The 12,559-nt window shown below is 39.7% G+C and overlaps 1 protein-coding gene across 1 annotated transcript; it reads right to left on the reverse strand.

The window, feature by feature from the left end:
- Positions 1 to 358: 358 nt before the first annotated feature.
- Positions 359 to 3,992, reverse strand: LOC126797454 (uncharacterized). Its single transcript, XM_050524082.1, has 4 exons — positions 1,720 to 3,992; positions 1,317 to 1,628; positions 1,109 to 1,211; positions 359 to 985 (listed from the first exon to the last, which is right to left on the reverse strand). Exons 1-4 carry the CDS (start codon positions 3,990 to 3,992, stop codon positions 359 to 361), a joined length of 3,315 nt encoding a protein of 1,104 aa, XP_050380039.1.
- Between the last annotated feature and the right edge of the window lie 8,567 nt (positions 3,993 to 12,559).

The raw sequence follows: 12,559 nt of genomic DNA on the forward strand, positions 1-12,559 counted from the left end.
GAGTATAGAGCCCCCCGTTTTCTTGAAGGTCTAAAAAAGAGATAATAATAATAACAAGTTTATTATTATTATATCTCGGGAGTTTTTGGTTGGCACGGTCATCCGTTTGTAACCACATATTGAGCGGGATTAAACCCGCCCCAAATTTTCTAGATGATTCATTTGCCGCCCTGTGCTTTATAATAGAAGATAGCTCTCTCACTTCTCCTAGGGGGATATAATAGAAACCAGTACTGTTATCTCTAACTTCTCCTGTTAGTCAAATAAGTGAATAACCATTACATAATTATCAAAACGAGGATTACAAATTACGAACACCGTCTTATAAATATATACAAACATGTAGATAAAGGTGTGACTAATCGAGATTAACTCCGGAGATGTCGAATCGGGATATCATCCCATTGTCTTCGGCATTCACTCCATCAGCAAGTTGTTGAGGCGCGTATGGTTCTGGATCAAGATCGGCCCCCATATCAAAAAAGTCTCTTGGTTTAGCCTTCACAACAACCTCCCAATGAGGTTCAATCAGATCTTTTATGTAAAAAACTTGTTCTGCCTGAGAAGCGAAAATGAAGGTATCAGCTGGTGGAAGCAGATAACTAAAATTTACCAAAATGAAGCCAAACTCATCCTTTTTCAATCCCCGATTAGTGGCTCGACTATCAATCCAATCCCCCTCAAACAACAAAACTCTCCTGCCATTGTGATAGTCCAATTCGATGATATCTGTCAATACACCGTAGTAGTCGAGCATCTCATTTCTTGGTTGCCGGTCATTGGCAGTCGCATAACAATTACTTTCAGCTTTGACATAAATACCACTATTTTGATATGTAGAACCGGTGTCAACTGACTTCACATGAAAACGGCAACCATTAATGACATACTTTTTGTAACGTTTGGCAACATTGCTCGGTCCTTCGGCCAAAGCACGAATGTCAGGATCAGTTGTTACATCACCTTCATCAATATTTTCTCTTATCTACATATGCAACAAAATAATAGTTACTAAATGAAACTGAAAGAATAACATTTACCAGACTTTCCTCCTGATTTTGATATGTAACCTGGGTATATATATATATATATATATATTTAAATCTACCTTGCTCTTAAAATAGTTGGAGAAGGATAAATTTGCTAGTCTCTCAGCCTCTTGTATAGAACATCGTCTACCTCTTCTCCTTTTCTCTATATCCACATGTTCCCTATAATTGAAAAGTATATACAAGTAAATTCATTACTTCAAATATTTTGGTTAAATTGAATCTCCAAAAAAAATGAAAAACATGATAAGGCGGTAGCAATATTACTTCAAGTGGTGGTCAATTTCTGGACAATTGAGTAGCACATGTGTATGAGCTCGATGTTTCTGCTCATCAGTCAATGTAAACTTTTTACCATATTCTAAAGCTCTTCCCTTTGTAACGAATAATGGCAATCCAGATCTGACAATGTTATGAGGGTCATCACCATTACGAGATTGTCGAATTCGTTCTGATTCAGTATCACCTGATAAGTACATAGTACAGAAGGAGAGACATTCATCTATTATGTATCCTTCAGCAATGCTTGCTTCAGGATGAGCTTTATTGCGCATGTACTCCTTCAGAGTGTGCAAGTACCTAAAAAATGACCATTTAATCAATAATGTCAACAAATAAACACAACTGTTTTTCCAGTAACTACTATACTATACTCATTTTATAAATTTACCTTTCGATAGGATACATCCATCTATATTGAACAGGATCACCTATTGCAGCTTCTTCGGCCAAATGAATCGGTAGGTGCTCCATTATGTCAAAGAATGAGGGTGGCATGATACTCTCCAAGTCACATAAAGTTAAGGCAATCTTCCGAGATAATTCTTCAAAAAAGGCTTTGGAGCCAACCTTTGTGCATAACTGTCTGAAAAATCCACTCAATTGTAGTAGGACTGTAATAAGTTTCTTACACTTAATAGGCCGACGAATGGCAATTGGTAGTATATATTGCATCAAAATATGGCAATCATGACTCTTCAACCCAATTAGCTTTCTTTCTTCAAGTCTAACACAACTGCTGATATTGGAGGACCATCCATCTGGTGGTCGATAATCTGCCATGACTTCATATATCATTTTTTTCTCCTCTTTTAATAGATTAAAGCTTCCAGCAGGATACCTTATCTTGTCACCTTCTTTCACAGGATGTAGATCATGCTTGACATCGAGATCAACCATGTCGTCCCGAGCATTTTTACTATCCTTATTTTTTCCTTCTACCCCAAGCAAGGTGCCAAAAAGATTATCAAAGAAATTTTTTTCAGTATGCATGGGGTCTATACAGTGAGGCAACAAATTATGCTCCCAGTAAGGTAATTCAAACAATATGCTCTTCTTTTTCCAGTTACCAAAGTCCTTCTCAGGGGGTCCTTCAGACGGTCGCTTACGTTTTCGACGAGTTTTCTTCTTTTTCTGGTTGCCAAATTGAAAGGTCAAACCATGTGTTGCTCTCAGAACCTCGAAACCTGTCTTGCGCCTTGGGGCATACCTTCTTTCAACATCACCATTGAAATTATTCTTCCATCCACGGTACCTATGACCAGCATCCAACCACCGACGATGTCCCAAGTAACATTGCTTTTTACATTTCTTGAGCCTCTCAGACACTGTATCTTCACAACACACCGGACAAGCTTTCTTCCCTGATGTACTGTAACCAGATAACATTGCATATGCGGGAAAATCATTAATCGTCCATAATACCGCAGCTCGCATGGTAAAGGTCTCTTTCTTGAATGCATCATATGTTTCTACTCCTTGATTCCACAACATCTTCAGTTCTTCCACTAATGGTTGTAAATAAACATCAATACTTTTACCTGGTCCTTTTGGCCCTGGTATAAGTAATGACAAGAACATGTATGGTTGTTTCATGCATAACCAAGGAGGTAGATTATAGACAGACATCACAACAGGCCATGTACTACGTGAAGAGTTCATCATTCCAAAAGGATTAAAACCATCACTAGCCAGCCCCAAGCGGACATTACGGCACTCGTTACCAAAATCAGGGTACTTTTCATCCAAATGTGCCCAAGCTGGAGCATCGGCAGGATGTCGAAACACTCCATCTTTAGTCCGTAATGTTGAATGCCAAGACATAGACTCTGCAGTATGGCGAGACACATATAAACGCTGCAATCTCGGAGCTAATGGAAAATAACGTAAGACCTTACGTGCTTTTGGTTTTCCATCGTCAACATTGCCTCTTTTCTTCTTTTTCCATCTGCTGGTATGGCATATATCACAACTATCATCATTGATACGGTCTTTCCAATACAACATACAATCATTAGGACATGCATCAATTTTGGTATATGACAACCCAATGTCCTTCATGATTTTTTTAGTCTTGTAAAAACTCGTCGGGAGAGTTGTACTCGTAGGAAATGTATCTCTCAACACATCCAGGATTTTAGAAAACGCTACATCACTCATTGAGTGCAAGCACTTGATCTTATATAACCTCACTAAAAACTCAAGCTTCTTTATTCGTGCTCCAAGGAAAAGATCAGTATCTGCAGCATCTAGTAACTTGTAGAATTTAAGGGCATCAATAGATGGAGTAGAGTCTTGATGACCTCCACTATCCTCCTCCATATGATCATGAAACCCAAATGCATCTTGCAACATATCAGCCATGCCATGGTCGGGCACAACTTCTTGTGGGGATGATGGAGGTGTTGCATCTTCATTTAATATGGGCAATTCCTCACCGTGTGAGGTCCAAGGAACATTTACGTAGTCATTCCACATGCCTAGGCAGCGTATATGATCCTCCACATTTTTCAAACTCTGTCTCCACCGGTTTTTACACTCTTTACAGGGACAAAAGATTTTACCAGGAATAGGGGAGATACTTTGCGAGCGACTGATAAATGCACGTACACCAGAAATATATCCATCACTTTCTCGAGCGAGAAATACCCAATCTTTGTCCATATTACTCAGGTACTCAATCCCCTGCATTCAATCAAATTCCATCACCAAATAATCATGCTGCTGTTATATATGCAAAGGTAACACAATGTTCCAATACCAAAGCGTTGCAATTTATTTCATCATGTATGTTCTTAATTAACAAACCTATCAACCTACTTCACAACCAACTATTTATGTTCAATCTAATCTCCATACAACTTTCACAAACTAAAATACATACAAACTAAACCAATAATTTTTTTAAAGAGTTAACTAATCATCCATAGTATAAAAGTTAATGCACCACCAATTCTATTAAGTAAATACATGCTTAGATTTAATGAAGAGAAAGACACAAACCTGATTCAGAAGCTTCTCACAACAGCTGGGGCATTTGCAGATACCAAGCATCGATCATCAATGGCAAAATCCAACTGGTTTTAATCAGTATTACGCCTATTTCACACTGAAATCCGTGTGTAATTACCTTGGAAAATTCATAGATGTCATGTCATTTTATTTACACAGATAACTGTGGATCAATTTCCATAACACACTGATAAATGTGTGTGTTATATCACACACTGACAACAGTGACCATTATATAAATATAATAAAAGAAAACAATAAATTGATAATCAATACTCACTGAAATATGTGTGTGGAACTGAGATTACACACGGAAGTCTGTGTGTAATTTTAAAGACACTGATTTTAGTGGTTATTGTAAGTATAAATTTTCTGATGGGCCCATGTTAATTTATCTCACACGGTTAACTGTGTGAATTAGCATATGCCACTGATTTATAGCAGTCAGTGTGAGTAAAATCAGTGTGAGAGATTTTTTTGCTAGTAGTGTGCCACTTTGTCATGTCATCGGAAGATTTCCGATTGGATGACCACTAAGTGTCGTTGGTTACTGGACCTTAGTTTCTTTCATCCCAGTATGTGGGATGTTAATCTGTCACGTGCAGACCTAAAAATTAGGTTGCACATGAGGGGGCGTGTTGGAGAGGAGAGATCCCACATCTAAGAAGTGACAAAGAAAATAAAGCTTATAAGTGGGTGGATAATAACCAATTGTACCAAGGCCTTTTGTGATTAAAACCCAACACCTGTGAGGTGGCTAAGTTGGGACAATATCGGTACAGTTGGTCCACGGGCCACGCTTGTCGCTGTTTAACACAGTTTGAGAAATATTTTCAGAACTCTATATTATACATCAGCTATAATATCATTTGTAGGGGGCAAGAAGCGGAGCATGATGAGGATAAGTATCAAGAGGTGATAAAAAAGAAACTCCAAGGCATTTTCCACATCCAGGTGATTGGAATACATCTTTAAAAACTGAAAACTGTAAGACTTATCAAGTTTAGCAGTGATAAGGAACTTAAGGGAGCTGTGGCAGTTGCTAACTCTGAGATAAGGGAAAGTAGGGCTAAGAGTAAATCAAAGAAGAGAGGCAGGAATGGAAGGGAAAATTTGAAACCACATGTTGATGGGAGTAGTCCTGGATGGTAATGGAAAGTTGATGGGAGCTATTTCTATTCCTTTACATGCAAATTTGAAACCTCATGTTGTTGAGGCTTTGGCTCTTTGGCATGGATTAAAATTAGCTAAACATGTTGGAGCTGGCAGGTTGGACATTGCAGGTGATGCAGCTTTGGTAATCAGGGGTATTGGTAAAATGGGGTTGGACCTGAGTGAGATTGGAGGCATTATGGATGCAGTTAGGTTGTTGAAGGCAGAATTTGAATGGATTTCATGGAAACATGTGTGAAAGCGCTATAATCAGGTTGCTCACACCCTTGCAAGAAGGGCTTTGAAGTTGGAACAAACTATGCTTTGTCATGAATCAGGGCATCCTTGGCTTATTGAGATTATTGACAGTAGTATTAGAAGCTAGTGCATGAACCTTTGTTATGATTTTCCCAGGATTGTTATATTTTTTGTTTCAATTCAAGTATGTTTCAATAAAAAAAACAATAATGGGAAATAATTCAATATGGTAATTATTCAGAATGTTCTAGTATAACCATATTAGTCAAAATGTAGCACGTGTTCAAGGTATTATGTCCCTCTCATTGCGTAATTCTTATTCTATTTATAATTCAATAAACGGGCGTGGGGATGAATCTCCTAAAAATTACCAAGATAAATCATAGCAAATTAACAATTATGTCTTTAAATGGAACGGGTAACCCGTGTTAAGTTTCTGTTTAAATGTGGGTTAAGTTTATGTTTAAATTTTATGACACCGCGTGCAATACCCATTGACTTCATAAGGGAATTAAACCGCGTGGAATAAAACGCCCGTAAGCTACAAGCATAGTGCATTCCTCTGAACTACCCTTTTTTCTTACAGATTCAGTTTTTGGTGGTTGATCTTGGGTTCAAGTGAAAATGTCATGGAGTTGCAAATAAATCTGGAAGACGTCTTCCTCAATAAACTGAAAACGGGAGCAATTAGCGTTACTGAAAACATGGGTGTTAATCCTCATCATCTCTAAATTGCAGTAGGACCAGCATTTCTATATTACAGTAGGCCAAAACACAAAAAAATGCACTTACTAGAACACATAACATAGAACACTTATTCACTAAGACACATGCTGAAAACAAAAGGTGTTGGCATCACTGGAAACCACAAACAATGACTACACACTGTGTCCCTTGTGAGATGCCGTACCATCTTCATCTTCATCTTCATCTTCATCATCATCTGAGGTATCTATAGCAATATCTAAATCTGAAATTTTATAAGGTGTAAGAGACTAGGAATGATAAACTACAACTTGAATCTGATTAGGGGCGAGTCAATTAATGTGAAGACAGAAATAATATACCACCAAATCCTTCAATCTTTGTGAATTGTGGGAACATATGGTCCAAAGGAGAGACACCTGTTCAAGGAAAAAAAAACTAGTGAAAAATTGTCGAAACCCTCGGCTTGGAAGCACATGACATTGAACAATAAGAAGATCCAATGTTTTGCTGAATAGCTGCAGTGTAAAATGATCTTATGAGCAAACTAATTTTACATATATACATTTAACACTTTAATTTATCCTATAAACAGCGTAAAGCAAGTCCAAGATAAATGCACTCACAAGAGTGCAAGTATGAAAATAAAAACATACCCGAAGGGGGACAAACAGGATCTTCATTCGAATCACCTATTTCACAGCAACATTGATAGTTACATTATGTTCAATGGCGCCAACAGACCAGAATTTTCAGATACTATATATATATTCTATCCTGGGTATGCATAATTGCAGAAATCAATGTTCCTTGGCACCAGGAATCATCTCACAAAAGTGTAAGTATTAAAATAAAAACATACCCGGAGGGCGACGAACGAAAACTTTATACGTAACACCTGTTTCACAGCAACATTGTTGGTTAAATTATGTTTAATGACTCCAACAGAGCAAAATATTTAGATACAATATTGGAGGGTAACAGAGATCCCACAGCCAGATGGCGGGGGCACATGTGTTACGTCATTGTTAATCTTACAATATGCGTGCAGCTAAATTTCACATTAGGAAACATCAAACTGCTGCCGAATCAAAACCCCAACATCAAAATATATGGATTCTTTTTTTTTTTTTGGTTAAAGCTGAAAATTCAAAGACAAGAAAAGGGGCAAACGCCCAAACAGAGGTTCAGCCATAAGCTGTAGCCCATTACAAATAACCAGTAAGCATTATTGTCCAATTCTCAGCTCAACAGATGAGAGAGGAAGCAGGACAAGCAACGCACAAAAAGAGGAGCATATGCTCCGACACAAATAAAATCAGTGAGGACAGGGGAGTCCATCGTTTCTCAGTACCATTGTTAGAGACGGTGGGGGAGTCTCCGACCAGCAGCGAAGACCCACCGTCCGAAAACCAAGCTTGGCTGCCTCATGTGCAGCGCGATTAGCTTCCCGGGGAATCCATTCCCAATCAATCCGATCAAAAAACCGGCACCTCCAGGTAATTTCTTCCATGATGATTGATGTTTTCCAATTAATACAAGTGTGATTTGTCTGCAACTCAGATATAACATTCTGAGAATCAGAGCGGAATCTCACTGATTTATAGCCTCTTTGTAAGGCAAGATCCACACCAGTCAAGACAGCACGGGCTTCAGCAATCTCAGCGTTCTCTGCCTTCAAAACAACAGCTAAACCCCCCAAATGATGACCCAAATGATCAAATATCACAACCCCAACACCACCTTTCAATTCATCTACCCAACAAGCATCAGTACACACCACAACTGTACCAGGGAGGGTTGGAGATTCAGAGAAAGTAATCATAGATGCAGGGATATGAATTTTGGTACTCAGAAACTCAAAGGCAGCATATGAGCTAAGAGAAATCACAAGTTCAGGGGAACATGGAGTGGCCCTGTAGACAAAACGGCACCTAGCTTTCCATATAAACCAACAAATGAAGCTGATCATGGTAAGAGCCCAATCACGATCCTCCTTACTCTTATATGATTGATAGTTATGTAATAACCAACAATCAAATGTAGTAATGGCTTGCATATTGATCTTCATACCCAATGGGGAACCAAACCACACTAACTTGACCCACGGACATAATAAAAGAGCATGTTCAATTGATTCATCTTCACCACCACACACAGGGCACTTGGGGTTGGATTTCATTTTGATTGATAGGTTGAGAAAAGTAGGGGTAGCACAGTTGATAGCCCTCCAGAGAAAATGTCTAATCTTTGGGAGAGTGGGCATTTTCCAAATAGTCTTCCATGTTGCTTTGTTGATGATGTGAGAGGAATGACTCTTATTAGCATCATAAGTATTGGAAATAAGATGGAGATGATGATAGGCACTCTTAACAGTGAAGGCACCATTCTTAGTAAGTGGCCAAATGAATTTGTCTCTGCCAACCCCTCTCCCAATAGGAATCTGAAGAATACGATTTTTCAGCTCCGGTTGTAGGTACTCAGTAATCTCATCCAACCTCCAAGATCGATTACCCCAATTAATCAAATCATTAACAAGTAAGGGAACTTCTGAAGGAATTGGTCCAATAGGTAGAACATGAGACACTCCCCCGGTGGAGGACATAAGAGGAATCCACCTATCTCTCCATATATTAACAGAAGAGCCATTAATAATCTGCCAATGACCATTATTAGCCACAAAATCTCTTGCCTCAATCAAACTCGACCATCCCCATGAAGCACGATATCCTTTCTTGGCCTGTAAAAAAGAGCACTTCGGAAAATATCTAGCCTTCATAACTTGAGCCCATAGAGAGTCAGGTTCGGTGATGAGTCTCCAAGCCTGCTTAGCCACTAGAGCTAGGTTAAATTGATGAAGGTCTCTAAAACCCAACCCCCCTTTTTCCTTAGGCATACACAAGTATTGCCAGCTCTTCCAATGAATACTCTTGTCACAACCACTCTTCCCCCACCAGAATTTCCCAAAAATAGAGTTCATATCGTCACAAATACCTTTGGGAAATCTAAAACATGACATGGGATAGGTAGGAACAGCCAGAGCCACTGATTTAATCAGTATTTCCTTCCCTGCATGAGATAGTATTTTTTGTTTCCACCCTTCAATCTTCCCCCTCAGTCGATCTTTAATATAAGCCAAAGCACCATTTTTGGATCTAGCCCATATAGTAGGTAATCCCAAATAAATTCCAGGAGAAGAAGTACCACTAATACCAAGAATAAGACACATTAATCTCCTCATTTGAACAGGGGTGTTGAGTGTAAAATAGATGCTAGACTTCTCCACACTAATCACTTGACCAGAAGCTCTACAGTACTCTACAAATAACTTTGAGAGCCTGGTACAATTCAGCAGAGTAGCTTTCATGAAAAACAAGGAATCATCAGCAAAAAAGAGATGGGATAAAGGAGGACAAGTGGGGGTGAGTTTTACACCAATAATGAGTTTCTCCCTCACAGCTTTAGTAAGTCTGAGGGAAAGAACCTCACTAATCAACAAGAAAAGGTAGGGGGAGAGTGGATCTCCCTGCCTAAGCCCTCGGCTAGGAAAGAAAAACTTGCCAGGATATCCATTTAGCACAATAGAGAACGAGACTGTAGTAATACAAGCCATAATGAGAGCAATCCACTCACAAGAGAAACCAAAACGGACCAATACAGCTTCAAGAAAATCCCACTCCACCCTATCATACGCCTTATTCATGTCAAGCTTCAACCCCATCTCCTGTTTATCACCATCTCTTCTCATTCTCAAGTAATGAAACCCCTCATGTGCCAACAAAATATTGTCTTGTATCAATCTTTCAGGAACAAAAGCATTTTGGTGTGGGGAAATAATCTGAGATAAATATGGCTTTAATCTGTTGGACAAGAGCTTGGAGAGAATTTTGTAAGAGTTGTTACACAAACTGATAGGCCGGAAGTGAGTAGTCCTTTCCGGATTTTCAATCTTCGGGATGAGCACAATATGAGTCTGGTTAATATCTTGGAGAGAAACACGACCAGCAGTAAAATCCCTAGAAGTACTACAAACAATTTCTTTAACTATCTCCCAATACTTGTGATAAAAAATACCTGGGAAGCCATCCGGTCCTGGAGCCTTGAGTGCTCCAAGCTGAAAAGCAGCCAGCTTCACCTCCTCAAGGGTAACAGATCGACAAAGATCAAGATTCATCTCTGGGGTAACAATCGGAGACACTCCAGATAGGGAATCCCCCCAATCCCTACTACCCCCACTAGTAAAAATCAATTGAAATTGCTGCTCAAACTCACCTCTGATCTGACCATCCCCAACTAGCCAATTATCAACATCATTCTGGATCTTAATAATACGATTTCGTTGCCGACGATGAAGAGTAGAAAGGTGAAAGAATCTAGTATTTGAGTCTCCAGTTTTCAGCCATTTAACTCTAGATCGTTGGTGCCAGTACTTCTCCTCTTTTGCCCATAAAGTACTCAGCTTTTCCGAAATAGCCCCTTGCTCACCAGTACTATCAAACGGATCAGTAGTTTGTAAATCATCCAACTGGGTCATACATCTCCGAATATCAGATTTGTTATAGTTGGGAAATAAGGTTTTGCTCCAAGTCCGTAGACCATAACTACACAATCTTAAATTAACAACCCATTGATAAATGCCAGGGTAGGTAGTAATAGGCTTCCAACACTTCTTTACAATATCCTTGGGCTCCTCTTCATCAGCCCAACTGGCTTCAAACTTAAATGACTGTTTTCTTCTAATAGAAAGTGCCTCCATAGACAAGAGGATGGGATTATGGTCTGACCCAATCCTGGCCAAATGAGTTAGAAAAGAGCTCGGCCAGTTCATCATCCACTCCTCATTAAGTAAAGCTCGATCAAGCCTTTCTTGCAAAACGACCACACCACCCTCTTTCCTACTCCATGTATAACTGGAACCCTTGTAACCAATATCAAGCAAAGCATTACCATTCATAAATCTTCTAAGAAAGTTATGTCTACCATGAACCCATACATTTCCGCCCTCCCGCTCATAGGAGGCTGCAATTTCATTCAAGTCACCAATCACACACCAAGCAATGGATTCATCATGATCCATAATAGACCAGGTATCCCAGAAGACCTCTTTATCACCAGCATATGGTGGCCCATAAAACCAGGTCATCCTAACCTTTTTTGTACCACCAGGAAGAGTCACCATAGAGTCAATAAAAAACTTTGAGAAATCAACAATGTCAATCTTATAATTCGGTCTCCACCACAAACTTAAACCCCCAGCAGTACCCACCGGAGGAACAACAAAATACTCACTAAAACCCATCTTATTACGAGTAGAATGGACATATTCATCTTTGTTGTGTGTCTCCGAGAGAAAAATGATACCCGGGTCATGTGTACCAATCATGTCTCGGAGAGCTTGAACTGTCAAGTCTGGTCCGAGTCCTTGACAGTTCCAGGAGAGAAAACTCATCGAGTGGATGCGGCTGTAGATGGCCAGCCGCCACGACCATAAGGGGTGGTTACTTCCCTCGTACCTTCATCTCCAACAAAAGTAGAATTATCACAATCAGTAACAGACCTACCTCTACCATGGCCAGTGCTCTTCCTCCCCCTGCCTCTACCACCAGTACTTTTCGATAGTCGCAGACCCGGAGAAAGACTAATCTTGCTTTTCTTCTTTTCTTCTCCATCCTCCCCCAAGCGTTTCTTTGGTTTCCTCTTCCTAGTAGAAGATCTAGGAGATGCAGTCAAAAGATCAGGAATGATAGAAGGAGTATCATCAGCTACATCCGAAGTAATACAAGGGAGAGCAGCAGTAATCACTGGAGGCGCAACTTTTTCAAGCTGTGATAAACTAGAACCGTTGATGCCTAGCCCCAGCTCCTCCACTTCTAACTCAAAATCCAACTCAGTGGGCCTGGGATAAAAAGGATTTTTATGGAAGTATTCAGAGCGAGTATCAAATACCCACGGAGGAATAACTTCCGGGTCAACCCATTTACCATCTTGTAATTTAATTCCACCGAATGCTCTAGTCAGACTCCCATTTCGATACAATGACCCATGTGCATTAGGGTCATACCAACATGGGCCTACCCGTTGGGGAGGTATAGGTCGAGGAACCA

This window comes from Argentina anserina, chromosome 6 (genome assembly GCF_933775445.1).
Source record: "Argentina anserina chromosome 6, drPotAnse1.1, whole genome shotgun sequence".
Classification (NCBI taxonomy): Eukaryota; Viridiplantae; Streptophyta; class Magnoliopsida; order Rosales; family Rosaceae; genus Argentina; species Argentina anserina.

What these genes read in the sequence shown, in the direction of transcription:
- LOC126797454 (XM_050524082.1), bottom strand. Translation starts at nt 3,992, where the DNA reads ATGGACAAAGATTGGGTATTTCTCGCTCGAGAAAGTGATGGATATATT. An exon ending in TGGATGTATCCTATCGAAAG is followed by an intron (nt 1,629 to 1,719) that starts GTAAATTTATAA and finishes GTCATTTTTTAG; the next exon opens with GTACTTGCACACTCTGAAGG. An exon ending in GAAATTGACCACCACTTGAA is followed by an intron (nt 1,212 to 1,316) that starts GTAATATTGCTA and finishes TTTCAATTATAG; the next exon opens with GGAACATGTGGATATAGAGA.